This window comes from Pundamilia nyererei, unplaced genomic scaffold, assembly GCF_000239375.1.
Source record: "Pundamilia nyererei isolate P.nyererei 1_Seehausen unplaced genomic scaffold, PunNye1.0 scaffold00113, whole genome shotgun sequence".
NCBI lineage: Eukaryota > Metazoa > Chordata > Actinopteri > Cichliformes > Cichlidae > Pundamilia > Pundamilia nyererei.
The window spans coordinates 832,167-846,669 of NW_005187514.1; the positions used below are offsets into that span (position 1 = coordinate 832,167).

Sequence of the window (14,503 nt, forward strand, 5' to 3'; positions counted from 1 at the left end):
TATATATATATATAACGACAACACCTTGTCACAAAGGAATTGCGGTTGTCTTAAAGTCACACGACAACATGACTTTAAGACAACCGCAATTCCTTTGTTCTGCTGCTTTTATTTCTTTTATTATCTTTATAGCTCTCATTTTCACTCCAACCTCAGTAACATCACTTTCCCCTCTCTCTGAGCAAATTTTGTATTACCCCCATTCCTCTTTCTCTCCCTCTACTCCTGACCAAGTCCTAACCCTTTCTTGCTACCATAAATAGCGAGACAGCAACATCAAACAAAGTAGTTTGCCTTGGATGGAGGCTTGTGTAACAAAGCCAGTTTAACATAACCAGCATATCCTTTCGTTATCTGGGTTAACTTACCTTAACATCTGTAACCTGGATAAGCAGTGGCACATAGCTGAGTATCAACTTTATAAGTATTCGATCAGTGAGACTAAAGAACTACTAATTTAATAAAGTCTAGCCTATTTTAAGGCGAGGAGAAAAGCCAGTAAAAATGTTGACCGTGGAAGTTGACAGATTCATCAAATTTTACAACTCTACCATTACGACATGGGATAATCTGATGGATTATAATCAAATATTTCATTAAGTTCATGTTTAAAAAAGAGATTTGGTTTTTATTATTTCAGCTGCCGGTCTGGTGTTGTTTAACAGCCGAAAATAAAAACTGAAATCAAATTTAGGTTTGGACTAGAAGCAAATTTCTCATATATGCTCTGTTTTATGACCATATACTAATGTATATGCATTAACATTTTACACTCTCCTACTATTTTTGCTCAGAGTACTGGAGGATCTTTCAAGAACGGTGACATTTTCTGGAGAATTGATTGGTCAGTAGGCAGTGATTTCACACCTGCTGATCTCTAATCTGGAACCTCATCTGCTCCTGAGTAGGTTAGGCTTGCAAGATAAGTTAGCAAGGCGATACATCCCGGTAAGAAGGGACCACCTTTTTTAAAAACAGGGTTAACCTTGAAATTACCTGGATAAGAGTTAATCCTGCTTTGTAGTACAGGCCCCTGGTCCTCTGCCCTTACAAATCTGACCAGCCTTAACAACGCGTACTCCAGGCGTATTTCACTAATCAAAAGTTTCGGATATGAAAAAAGGAAGCCGGAGGATGTGTGGGAGGAGTAAGAATGCAGTAAATTTGTTGTGTGATTAAGAGCTGGCGAGGTACTTGACCTTGGAAACTGTCAAACTCTTCTCTCTGTTCGATTCACACTCCATTACAACTCTAATAGCATCAATTACTGCTTTATTTAGCTGTGTCATCCCCAAATTCCCCCTCCAGAGCGGAGGGAAAGTAATTATTTATCTTATCAACCTTCTGGCTAAACCGTGAGTATAAATATCACATCTGAAAAGAGAACTGGGTAGATAAATAAGGAAAAGCAGCTGGAATTGTTCACTGGATAGGAAAGACATGAATGCATATGGTAGAGAAAAACTAAGAAAAAATGTTATTCCAGTAAAGATGTGGGTCATTCCAGAGCACAATTTTTTATTAGCACGGATGTAGCTATTGATTGTTGGGTCACTGAGTCAGTGAGGAAGTAGTGAACCGGATGAAAATGGAATTTAAGTGATCACTTGCTATGTAATGCAGTTAGTCTTTATTACTTATAGATAAATATGATAGATGCACCTTCATGCCTGCAATAATGCGAACTGAGTATACTGTTTCATCACTGAGACCCTACATACAGGGTCACTGTCAGATGCTCATATATTGTCATTTTATTACAGTCTAAATAGATAAATATGATACACTGGTGTTCTTGTCGCACTTAATGATCTCAGTGTGTTCATTTTTATCATAGAAATCCATAGGGTCAAGCTTGAGGCCATGACACACAGATATCACTGATTTTATAATGACAAAATAAAAATGATGAGTTTCCAGCCCACTGAGCAGCCATGACTATAAATCTCTCCTCCCTCGTTTTTCTCCCTGCCAACTTGCACTTTTCAAAAGCACAGCAGGGACCTTTAAATGTGCTCCACCTAAAACCAAAATGAATACTGTAAAATGTGAAATGAAAGCTCATTAAACACACAATTATATTTACTATACTGAAGCCTGTCAGGATTGGGATGGTGTCCTGTGTTGTGCACTCTGCTACAGAACAAGACACCAGGTTCTCCAGTATCAGTACAGACTACAGTTTCTAGGTTAAGCCAGCTTTTCACTTTCCCTTCCTTGCCTGCCCTCATCCCACTCATGTCATCCGAGCTAAGTGGATGCATCTGTGTTACAGGAGCTCCACAAAACCAATTGGCGACGTGGGTGGAGTTGTTACCATGGCAGTAAAACTACATGTACTTCCATCAGGTTATGGGTTGGATAAGTAAGAGGCCAGATGTAAGTGTAAGGGTGACTTTGAAAAGACTGTCCCTCCTCACACCCAGAGGCATCTCAGAGCAGGTTTGAGACAGGTCATCATGTCATTTTACTTCTGTTATCACCCAACCGTGTGACTCATGTATCACACAGACAAACTGGGCACGGGCTGCAGTTAGATACTCGACGTCCCACATTCAGACGCTTTTAAATTGGCCCTAACATGGAGCTTTTGCGTATTCATATCTATGTGTCTGACTACATCTCTGTGGTTGTTTATGCGCATTCATATTCGACAATCTTAAGATGGCAAAAGACTTCATATACCACAAGTTTAACAAACCCCTAAAATATTGGTATATAATGATCACTGATCAGGACTGCTTTACGGTAATATTTGGATTCAAACTGTTTTTGATCCCAGAATTGAAATTATTACAACTCTATTATGTATTTATAACATGCAATATTGACAGTAAATAGTTATTTCTGGAAGACATTGTTGTTTTTAAGAAAGTAATGGTGCAACTAATGATATCAAACTGAGCTATAAACTGAACATGTTCATTTTAAGTTCCAGTTTTGTGTTTGTGAGAGCAAGGGCCTGAACTATAAAGCAAGATCAGCGTAGTCAGCGAGTTGGTTGCCAGATGCCTCCCGACCAGCCTTTAGGCTTGTGCGTACGGGCTCTAAGAAAGACAACGATATGAGTAATGTTCGTTACCTTGTCGCATCTCATGAGGCCCAAGTAGCGAAGGGACTTGCTGCTCTGAGCAATCTGTGTGGCACCCTGGTCCGTGATGTCTTTACACCAGCCGGCATCAACAGTCTCAATGGTGCTGCTGTACTGCCCTATAGCTATCAGAGCTGTTGACAGAGAAGGGGAGCAGAGAAGGGGAGGTGGGGAAGGAGGAGGGAGAGAAACAAGAAAACGTGTTAGTCTGACAACCTTTTTCATGCAAATGTGACAGCAGCGTCTTCCCACAGAGACAGAATTTGAAATGAAACCAGGGCACGTCATATGGCCAGCTGTGACACATAATTCTAGTGTTTACACAACACCTTGACAATATACACGCATGCCCACAAATCCTCGCATACACCCATGCTTGGTCAGACTTCGGCAGGATTCATCCATTACAGCACCGGCATGACTCACGGCACAGAAAGGGAACGACACCGTGCCAGAGTAAAGTGTGACTCCATGCCAGTGTACGATTTAATTTTGCTTGTGTGCATGTTTACTGCTGCCAGGGCAGAAACAAAATGCCAAGGTAAAGAGTAACCACCAAAAACAAATATCTCACAGTTTCTCTGGGCTTTGTTATACCACAGAGCATTTGTGCATACACCGCTTGCTGCATATACGTAAATACACATTCACACACTCGTAGCGTATCTCACAAGTGTTGTTCTTTTGATATTGTCTTCCTATGTTGACAAATTGCAATGCACAGCTGTCAAACACGATGACATTACATTCGCTGTAATCTACGTGTAGCTCCAATAAAGGCATACTTTGCTGCATTAACACACAAACACAGACAGACACACAACAATCTTCCTCATCAATCTTTGACCCGTCAATTGTTGGGTAGATGGAGGAGACCTGTGCGCCACGAGTCGATTGATAGTGCTCCTCGGTGATCGATTGGCAGGCCTGGGCTTTGTTCTCCACTCTCACAACCATCACTAATGAGAGTGGGAAGGTGGGAAGAGGAGTGAGGGATGAGAGAAAGATGAAAGGAAGAGGGTAAAGACAAAGAGAGCCTTTGACAGCACCTTCAGATAGTTACTTAGCCCTGATGTTGTTTTCTCATTTGCAGAAATCCATTTTACGTCAAACTTTTTTATAAACAAGCTTCCTTGAACAAGGAAAAATTAACCCGTATGAACTTTCACTTTGAATCGGTTCCTCCCGACTTTTTCACTTCTATGACCAGAGTTAAAAACAAAAGAAAACATACACGAAGCACTTGCGCGTGCATGTATTTCACTGTGTGTTTGTGGTACAGAAGCTTTTTTTTCCACTGGAGACAGGAAATGAATAATCTTATGCTTTTTTCTCCACACTTTTAAACCTCTTTTCTCCTGTTACAGCCAGTGTATTGCACAGGCTTCTCTGCACGTAAGCACATGCTCCCAGGGACGAACTTGTGTACAGCATGTAACATATGTAATATATAGCTTTGGGTGCTTAAAGTACACCACATGTGGTTCCTGTTTGGGCTCTAGCATGCTCTTGGATGCCATGCATAATAGCAAATTATGGCTAAACAGGCAGTAACCCCGCTTTGAAGCTACAGTGTGTTTCATATAAAACGCACCGTGGGGAAGAAGAGTCAGTAGACCAGATGGGTGAAAAGAACATGAAGCTAGCATGTCATTTATTGACTAACGGCACCCTGGTAAAGTATGCTAAAAATGAAGACGCTGGTGTTTTCGTGAGTTCGCCTGAGCGTGTGAAAGATCGGAAAGACGTCGAGTGAAGGAATGCCCCTTGTCCTGTTCGATTACACAATCCTAAATTTGATTACCTGGGCTTGGATCTTTCATCTTATGTTGAGACACACATATCGGTGCTGTTTAAACTCCCTTGCAGAGTCCGAGGAGATTTCTGAGGAAAAGGCAGATTAAATAAAAGAGGAGAGCTCCAAAGCTCAACAAATCAAAGAGAACTTTGCCAACACACATTTCTGCTTCTTCCCCTTCAACTTTAATTCTCGCAACTTAAAAAGGTGGAAAGATAGAAGCAGACAGATGCATACCACTGTGAATATATAAGTTGTGCAAGTGACTACAATGTCTGCAGAACTGGACACACACAGAAATATTAATCAGATACCAGTACTGATATTTGGAGGTTTAAAATCCAATATATCAGTCAATGTTTTTTTTTTCCAGACACACAAACTTAAACAGATTTCTCAAGGATTTGCTGTGAGTAGTTATTTGTGAATCCTTACTACATTATTACAACAATTCAGTTTTAAAATAATCTTGCTTTAGTCAGCTGATCCCACTTTGCCCGGATCAGCTGATTGTTGAGTGTGTCGATGCAGAGTGCCTTCTAGTAAACAAACTATGCAACATCAACATTCATAAGAAAGTTGAAGGGTGTTTCTCTCAACTCTTCTTCACTTCTTCAGTTTTCATTTATTGGACATTATAAATGGTGATACCGATATCCTGGGAAATAGTTAATACCGTCCGATATATCAGTCGTCTCTAATTGTCAGTGCATTACACAAATAATGTGTTGCAATCACGTAGCGGCACACTACCTGCTTAAACTGAATTAAAATGTTTTTTAACAGGCTCCAGACTTTTTAAAGAAAACATATAGCAGTCAGAAATAGCTGCGGGGAGAAACAGAAGAGCAAATGGGACTAAACATCATTTTGTTAAGCTGTGAAGTTGGTAAACTGGAGAGTCAGATAATGCCTTTGTCAGAACGAGCCAAGTGTTAGGCTACTTAGACTTGTTTAGTACTCTATCAACAAGTTCAGCTGGTTGCCATTGCAGTCTAATATGGATGTGTGTGCCGTGCTTCTCTTCCTCTTCCTTTGACTCTCTATCAGAAGACTATAAATTTCAGCTACTCCCGATGGCAAATGGAAACGTGACCACTTTTGAAATGACTAAAAGCTTTGAGCGAAACCTTTTAACTACAAATGAAGAGGTTTGTTCACATTGTCAGAGATAAAGAGTCTAAATAGAGCTTGGAGAATTTGTTTTGTAAGACAGTAGCCAAGTAACACAAAAAGATATGTTTTTATGTGTGACAGACTAGAAATGTAATTGTGTTTATGTCAAATATCTAACATAAAATCCTGAAGATTTAAGCACACAATAGTAGAACTTTTCAGACAGATGCAGAAAATCAATGTATACACTGCTGATAAAACACTTAACATGTAAAAACCTTCACTTCTCAAACGGCTGACTGCTACATCAGTGTGTATTAGTTATGCATTAGCCACTCATCTATTACAAATTTTTTTTTGCTTGTTTTTAGCAAATTGCCAATCTAAACATCATTTGATTGCAACAGATTTGAATGTGTGGAGAGTTTTGAATGATCCAATCTTTTATATAATAGTGGGACTTTAAAAGTAATCAGCACATTGAACTGGCAAAGTTAAACACTTGAAGCTTTTATACTGAAAATTGTAAGACAAATATGCAAAACGCTGTTGTGTTCCTATTTCTACCAACATACACTGTGCAGCATCATTTAACCGAAATTATACACTTGCTCAAAAGAAGTTTTATTCACTTTTTAGGCTCGTTTCTGCTAACTGGTAATTCGATGAATTGACATGTATCAAAAAAAAAATACATACAGTTTTCTAAAACTTTTGACTGGCAGGGTATAAGAGACCATAGGAGCAGGAAATTGTCTTTCCTGACTGATAATGATTTTCTGTCTAAGAAATAGATGAAGCGATATGCAAGAGAAGTTAAGGTGAAAAAGAGGTTGAGGAGTCAGAGGAGAAAAGAGGGGAAAATCCCATTCTGGCAGTGTGAGCTGTGACTGAGTGGTGACTACACAGTCACAGACAGTAATGAGGACACACTCTGCTGCCCTGCCTGAAAATGGCTTTAGGATGTTGCTCCGTGTGTGCATGCGTAGAGAGATACTGACCTTAAATTCTGGATGTCATTCATTTTGAGCATAGCACATTTAACCAGTCTCCATCGACACAGAAGAAGCATGTGGACGTCACATTTACAACCAAATGCTTCTGTTTATTTAAGTTCTCCTGGGATTTGAAACAACGTATCTTCTTGTCAATCAATCACCAAATCAATCATCAGGTCAATACAAGGAGTGTCATGCACCATTTAGTGAATTCAGGAATAGCATTTCTGTGTCGAAACCGCAGCCTTAACTCACTCGCTAAGACCTTTACAAATATTACAACTTTAGCCACAGGCTCAACTCACAGCCTTCAAGAAACCGCTGTGACAAATGTCGACCAAAGGTGAGCAACGCGTAAAACCGTAAATCTCTGGTGTACCATTAACTCCTACTTTATCTCCAGAAAGAGATTCATAACCTATTACTTTCTTACACAAGCTGTTATCAAATACCATGAAGAGCGGATTTATCTAAGAGTGGTTCTATACTAAGGTGAGCACACTCCTAACAGCAAGGTCAAGAACTGGTCAATCCTGTGATGACCGCAATGTGAGAGGAAACCTTCCTTAATCGGCTTATTCTCCTATCTCTGTAGGCCTACCTGACCTCAGAGTTTCAGGGGTTAAGCATCTTTTACAGGCTTATTAGATATTCACTTATTACATTTTCCTAAATGATGGTGTGCCATTACTGCTATCTTATTGCTTTAAAGCCATCCCCCATGACTGCCTCCAGTAACCTTATACACCATATTTTTGCCTCTGATGAAGACAGTACGCCTATGAAAGATGTGATGGTAGGTAATGACTTACTGTGGAAGCAGTGTGTGCATGTGAGATCTGTGCGTGTGTATAACTATGGCAGTAGGAACAACAGAAAAAGGCTTATTATGGCTGATGTATTCCAGAGAGCAGAACTGTCATGTCTAATGTTGAAGACATTCACTTGGGCCTTTGTGTGTGTTTAAAAACTTAACCTCAGCTTTGCCCTCTGCACCGTGCTGCTCAGTGCCCCAAACCAAAAGAAAACCCCTTTTCACTTCTCATCCGTTTATACTGTCCAAGTTGTACAAGATGCAATATTTTTTTAAATGCTATATCAATACTGACATGCACTTTCAAGAACGAGGTCAAGTTAGTTTCAGCTATTTTGTACTGTCTGACAATTCACAAAAGAAAGGTTAAATAATGGCCAATAGTGGTGCTCAGAAATCAAATACAGACTTGTCATAACTTGGGTTGGGCAATTCTGGTGAGACAATATAATGCAATGTAATGCATGTGTCTGAAATTGTATTAAACTTCTTTTTATATAGCATGAGCTTTGAATGAATTAGGACTTGTTAGAGCTACATACATAGATATGTAATTTTAGCATTAATATGAAATACATAGAGATGTATTAGCTGAGATTTCATGGCTGACTCTGACTCTGAAGTGTGACATGCACTGATTTTTGACGATTCTTAACCATGACACGACAACAGCATTTGTGACAAAAAGATATCTGCCAATTTACCTTTCAGGAACTAGCACTTACCATATACAGAGATCAGCTTTTAACAATGCAAAATTGTATTTTCATAATAAAAGAAATAAACTGTACAAATTTGCCCAGATTTTCTCTCAGCAACTGAAAATAAAATACTTTTCAACTAGAAAATACTAATAATTACCTGAAACCCCCCCTGCTGTACACCCAATTTAACTTATACATTTTACCTTAATAAATAAAAGCAGGTGCAACAAATTTATATAACTAAAAATGTCAACTACTTATAATTCCATCCTTTGTACTTGTCTCCATAATTTGTCTTGTAACTGATTTGATCCTTTGCTCATACCAAGGGTGCTGTCAGGTGGCTAGCTCTGAGCTGTGGCTAGCTTTGTTAGCTTTTCCAAATTAGACATGTTGAGTTGGGTAATAGTGATTTAAGTTTCTCATTAAGTTTGTTGTTATGAATATTTTCCTGGTGGTTCCTTTACAGTTCACTTAGTCAAACTTTGTGTCTTCCTCCTCGCTCACAATAAATAACTTGTTAAAGGCCACATGCTAATGACATGTTAGCATGTTAACATAAATACAGACTGTGACTTGATTTTAATATAAATGATGTTTCTACATTGATTCTAGTCCATAAAAGGTGCATTCATTATAGTAAAAGATTCCTACAATGTCACATGAACCTATTCATACATATTTAATTTGCACAGAAGAACATAAAGGAGTGTTTTTTTCTGTTAGTGTGTAAGTATACAGCTACATGTGTTTTTCAACAAATGTGTAATATGAAAACAATTTACTGACAGCAAAAATGTGAATGGGCTTTCCCAGGAGTGTGTTTACAGACACGTAAACATGCACAAGCACATAAAAAAAGTAAGGAAGCCTCCATAGCAAGATGCGGACATCACTTAAGTCCTTTGAAGCCTGTCTGTCCTGACTAAACACCAGCCTCGCTGTCTGACTGATTAGCACAGCATGCTCATCTTCAAAGTACCCAGGTCAAACTAACTGGGGTCACAGTGAGTGCCGAGACTAATTCAGTAAACAACATACCAAGGGAAGCATTTAAGAAACGCACGCATCGAAGGTGGGAAACAAGAGAGAGGCTGTCGCGCTGACCTGCAGTGAGCTGAGAATGAACAATTTTAAAACTTGTGAGAACCAGAGGGAACTGGAGAAGGCTTGTTGACAATCTCTTGATTAGACCGGAAAATGCCTGCTGGGCTGTGGTCTCAAACATGAACTTGATGTGACAAAAAGCGAGCCATAACTTCCAAGTTAGATATAAATATGTAGAAAAAAAAAAGAGTGAGAAAAGGGAAGAGAAGAATGAATAAATGAGCAATGCAGAGGTTCTGTGAGGTGATGCTCTTTGCCCTGACATTTTGGACAAATGCAATCAAAGGCCAGGGGAACTGAAATCAGCCAGGCTTGGTAGAGAGACACAAGGGAGAGGAGGAACAGATTGAGTGTGACACAAGGAGGGAGAACACTTTGTGGTGGGACATGCTCGAGCTGGGAAATTAATTAGCCAGAGGGCAGGGAGAAGGTAGTGTGCGGAGGGCACGTGCATTTTTGCAATCAGCCTCTGATCTGATGCAAACCAGCTGCCACATGCAATTGTGCGGCAGTGTGCACTTATATGATTTTACGTGCTTTTTAGGGATGTGTGCCTTTCTCACAAAGAGGGACTTCTCAGACCCCGAGATGTTTAAGTGGCGAGGTAGAGCCAGTACCAAAAAAAAAAAAAACCAAAAAGTGACTTTGATATTTAGTCTGATCTCGCATGTGAAAATAATGCACACGTACACACATACAGAGACTGTTTTAGTAGCTGATTTGCGATAACCTTGCGGAGAGGATGTGAAGTTTGAGGATTGGAAAGGTGAGTGAGTGACAGAAAGAGGGTGAGAGATAGAGAGGAAGAGTGATGAGCAAGGACAGATAGACAGAGTGAAGGGGTGATAAGGAGAGATGGCGCTATCACAGAGGTGACCTACAACAGGCCTTCCTTCACCAAATCTCTCTCTCTCTACTAGACATACACACACACACACACACTCGTGCAAAAATGAAGCACTTAAGAGGCTGGCATAATTTTTCAAGACCTGAGTCAGCTGATCATATTACCAGTCTAAATCAGGAACTTGGTGGGCTCCTGCTCTGGATCCAAACAGACTTAATTGTTTTATTAACAATTTAAATACCCTTGACATTTACTAACACAAGTCAGTACCTGTGAAGTAGCGTTTCCTCCTCTCTCACTGTCAGTGCATGTAGATAGGTGCTAGCAAGGCCATTAACCCATAGATATTTAAGTGAAGAGCCTCAGGTGCTAAAACATCCCACTCTGGAGGCTGCAGCCAGATGTAAATGTGTAAACAGTGCATTCCTAAAAAGATAACAAAAAGAAAGCTAGCAAAACTGTGAAAGCTATTCGTATGTGAGGAATGTGGTATTTTTGTAGCTCCGCATAGTTTTGTAGCCTTGTATTTTGTTGTGAAGTTTCAGGTAGGTTCAAATGTATCTTTTTATGCTCAGCTATTCACTGTCCTTTTTGTCTTCAGATGAAACAATTCCCCAATCAACAAAGGAAGGATAATACTTTTTTTAGTTTTTGTTTTCAATGTTTCAAGGTTTTACTTCCATCACTTCTTGTGATGCATTCAAACTAAAGATGAAATGAAGTTTGAAAGGATCATAAAATACACACAAAGCCAGGCTAACAATAATGCATATTTATACCAGGCGGGGAGCAATGTGGACCAACTTTGGTTTTAAATAGGGACAGGAAAAAGCAAAATTGTAGGACTTCATTGTAAATTGTAAAAATATATTGTTTTGTGCTGTTCCTAGATATTGGTTGAATTCCTTCTCGCATCATTCACTGCTGGGGATGTCCCTAACATGAATGAGTTAAAAACTTGTGTTTGATGTGAATGCCACAACTTAGTGGCAGACGATGCAAAGGTACAGAGTGGGGTTGCCGACTGCAGAGGCCAGTTCTCTGCTGATTCAGTAACTGCGGAGCCCCAAACCTCCTCTGGCATTAACATTAGATCAGAAACTGTGCGCCAGGAGCTTCAGCGGAATGGGTTTCCTGCATCGGTGGCCCAGAATCTTTTACTATTGTGATTTGTGTCACAGTATTTGAATGCACTGATATAATTCTGAGAAGATTATTAGGAATGTGTGATCAAAAAGACCTCCCTGCTCATAAAATTGCACAATTATTGCCGTGAATATGATTTCACTGTGGTATCAAACAAAATCTTGATTTTAATATACTTAACCAGAACACATACAGAGTAATTCCAGTAAAAGAACCCATTAAATGCTAATGATAATCATTATCATCAGCGATCTCTCTACATCGACGGGTGGGAGGCCTTATTGAGAAAAGCAAATTCTGGAGCTCGGAGTGTTTTTTGTTGGGGATTCTTTGCTGTCGCCTGTATCTGGAAACCTTTTGGAGTTTTAGTGCTTCTTTAACAGCTTCTTCCTTCTCTTCTAAACCGAACAATGTCTTCTCAGTTACACTTATGTGGTCACCTGGGTCTGACTTCTTTTAACATGGAGAGACAGGTGTACAGTCAGCTGTCACAAGTTCCTTGATAGAGATGGACCTGCGATCGATCACACGGTCTCCATGACAGTTGGGGGTTCTCCCCTCCTGCTGCCTCATTGAACCAACCCCCCCCCATTGGCTGGACATCATCCTCTGGCTACCCTGTAAGTGAGTTCTTTCTTGATCATGCTTTGTCTGGTACATGCCTCCCAGCGTTACCACAACTTGTAGGATTTCTGCCCCCACTGGAGTGTGTAAATGCTGAAATTAATACACTCACAGGTTTTGTTTGCATAGTTATTTGCATAAACCGTGTGGAGGTTTTATATGTTTACATCTTTCTTCTCCAAAGACAAAATCAAGAAAGAGACTACAGCCTCACAAAACACACAACCCGAGGTTCCCACAGCCATAAGCAGTAAAAGCAGGATATTAAGCCCTATTTCAAACCTACAGCACCTCTGCTCCAATGCACCTCTCCTATGAGGATATTAATCCTCCCCACCTTTTCTCTCTCTCTCATTACTCTTGCTTTCTCTCCCTCGCTCTCCCTCTCTCTCATTCCTTATTTTGGATTGTATACAACAAGGAAACTGCTATCCAATTCTGACATCACAGATGGAGGGGCATAAAGCTTAACAACTTCTTTTCAAAATGAAAATCCGAGCAAGAGGAGGAGAGGAAATGAAGATGGGGAAAGAGGAAAAAGACAGGTGGCCTCATATTCGCTGAACTGTGTGTTGCATGCATCTAACTGGAATTAACGTAGCATAGCAATAGTTATGGGTTTGGTTATGGATTATGGCTAATCCTTTAACATAGGGAGCAGGTCTTAAAGGTAATTACACGCTACTATTGGATCCAGAGCCCAGAAATGGGCCCCTTTTGCATCATTCCTATTAGGATCCGGAAGAAAACTAGCTGTTGATGCATACTGCTTAGAAAGATTACAGGTTATCATACCGTAGTATTCTCTGCCAATCCTAATGCGATCTGAACTTGTCCGGAAGGTGAGAGAGAAGAGAGCTTTTAAGGAGATCTCATCTGTTCTTTCACTGTAGTGTGGCTTGAGATACAACAAACAAGCATTGAAAGCTAAATCATTATGACTGCAAAATAATTTATCATAGAAAAATAAACAAAATAGCGAGCTGTTCACCCACATGGGGTGAAAATGCGATTAGCAGCATCACTCGGTGCAGTGAATATTATCCAACACAAAGACGATGACAAGCACACTTAATGGTTTTTATTTTAGTCCTCTACCGTGCCACACCTAACCCTTTTTATTACCCGTACCGCCTCTGAAATACCCCTATGACCCTGTCTAATACACACAGCGTTCCAAGTGCCACTAAGTCTGTGTCTATGCCTTATCTCAAGTCTTTAACAGTCCACTCAGTCCACTTTAACCCAGCGGGAAACATTAACCAGACATACACTTCCTCTTTCCATACCCCTGACAAAACCTTCCAAATTGTTATGATCACTAGACAGTGTGTGTCTGTGTGTGGTTTTCGTTTGTGTATGAATTGGGGCCTACTTAGCCCCTGAGACAGCCCTAAAACAAATGCCAAAATACCAATTTCTTGTACAACAATTTGTTTACTTGACCGTTAATAGCAGGCAGACCCACCCAAAGAAAAGGCTCGAGTGTTCACTTGATCCTAAAACCGATTAGAAAAACGACCCACAATGTTGCGTTGACTTTTAGACAGCAGTGCGATTGAATCCAACTTTTTAAAAAATGGATATGCCACGTCTCCTTGAATTTCAGCAACATGACTTCTAGTTTTTTGTAAGTACGTAAACCTAAAACAAAGGCCTTAAGGGTAACATATTGTGTGAAGCAAGTATTTCTTTTTTTTGGTTTGTTTATTAAGGAGGTTTTAATGAAAGTACCAAAAGAAACTGCGTGTAAACAAGCCACTAAGGACATCCTCAATGTTGTGATGTCACAATGATCACTGTCCTCCTTTAATATGTTGTTTCAATAGACTAAGTAAGTAAGTAACACTGAAAATTTTAATATGCCGGAACTATTTTATAGAAAAGTGATTTTGAACCTAAAACTATCACAACATTGAAATGAAGCAGGAGTTTAAACGTGTTGCACTTTTATTGCTTCAAAAAAGATAACAAGAAGCAGTTATCAATGAAAAGTGGCATTTGCATTTAAAAAGAAACAAGTGTTACTTTCTTATCTCTCTATGTTGTGAGTTCAGTCTCTTTTATAGAAACTCCTAATGACTCATGAGTCTATAATAACACTTAGTCAGGTCTCACCAAAAGCTCGACAGTAAAGTTTAAAGCTGCTGCGATGTTTTCTGATCAATACCTGGCCATAACTCAAATCACACGTCAAGTGCCATTACTGTATACACTGCACACACTCCGCCAAAGTACACCGGTGCGCGTGCGCGCGC

The 14,503-nt window shown here is 39.8% G+C and overlaps 1 protein-coding gene across 2 annotated transcripts in view; it reads right to left on the minus strand.

Annotated features, from left to right (window-relative positions):
- fbxl17 (F-box and leucine-rich repeat protein 17) overlaps window positions 1-14,503 on the minus strand; it is a 217,911-nt gene that overhangs the window by 19,796 nt on the left and 183,612 nt on the right. For both annotated transcript variants that reach the window (XM_005741722.2, XM_013913073.1), the window contains one exon: window positions 3,083-3,225. In XM_005741722.2, the coding sequence (XP_005741779.1) occupies window positions 3,083-3,225 (143 nt within the window). The remainder of the gene's footprint in view (window positions 1-3,082; window positions 3,226-14,503) is intronic.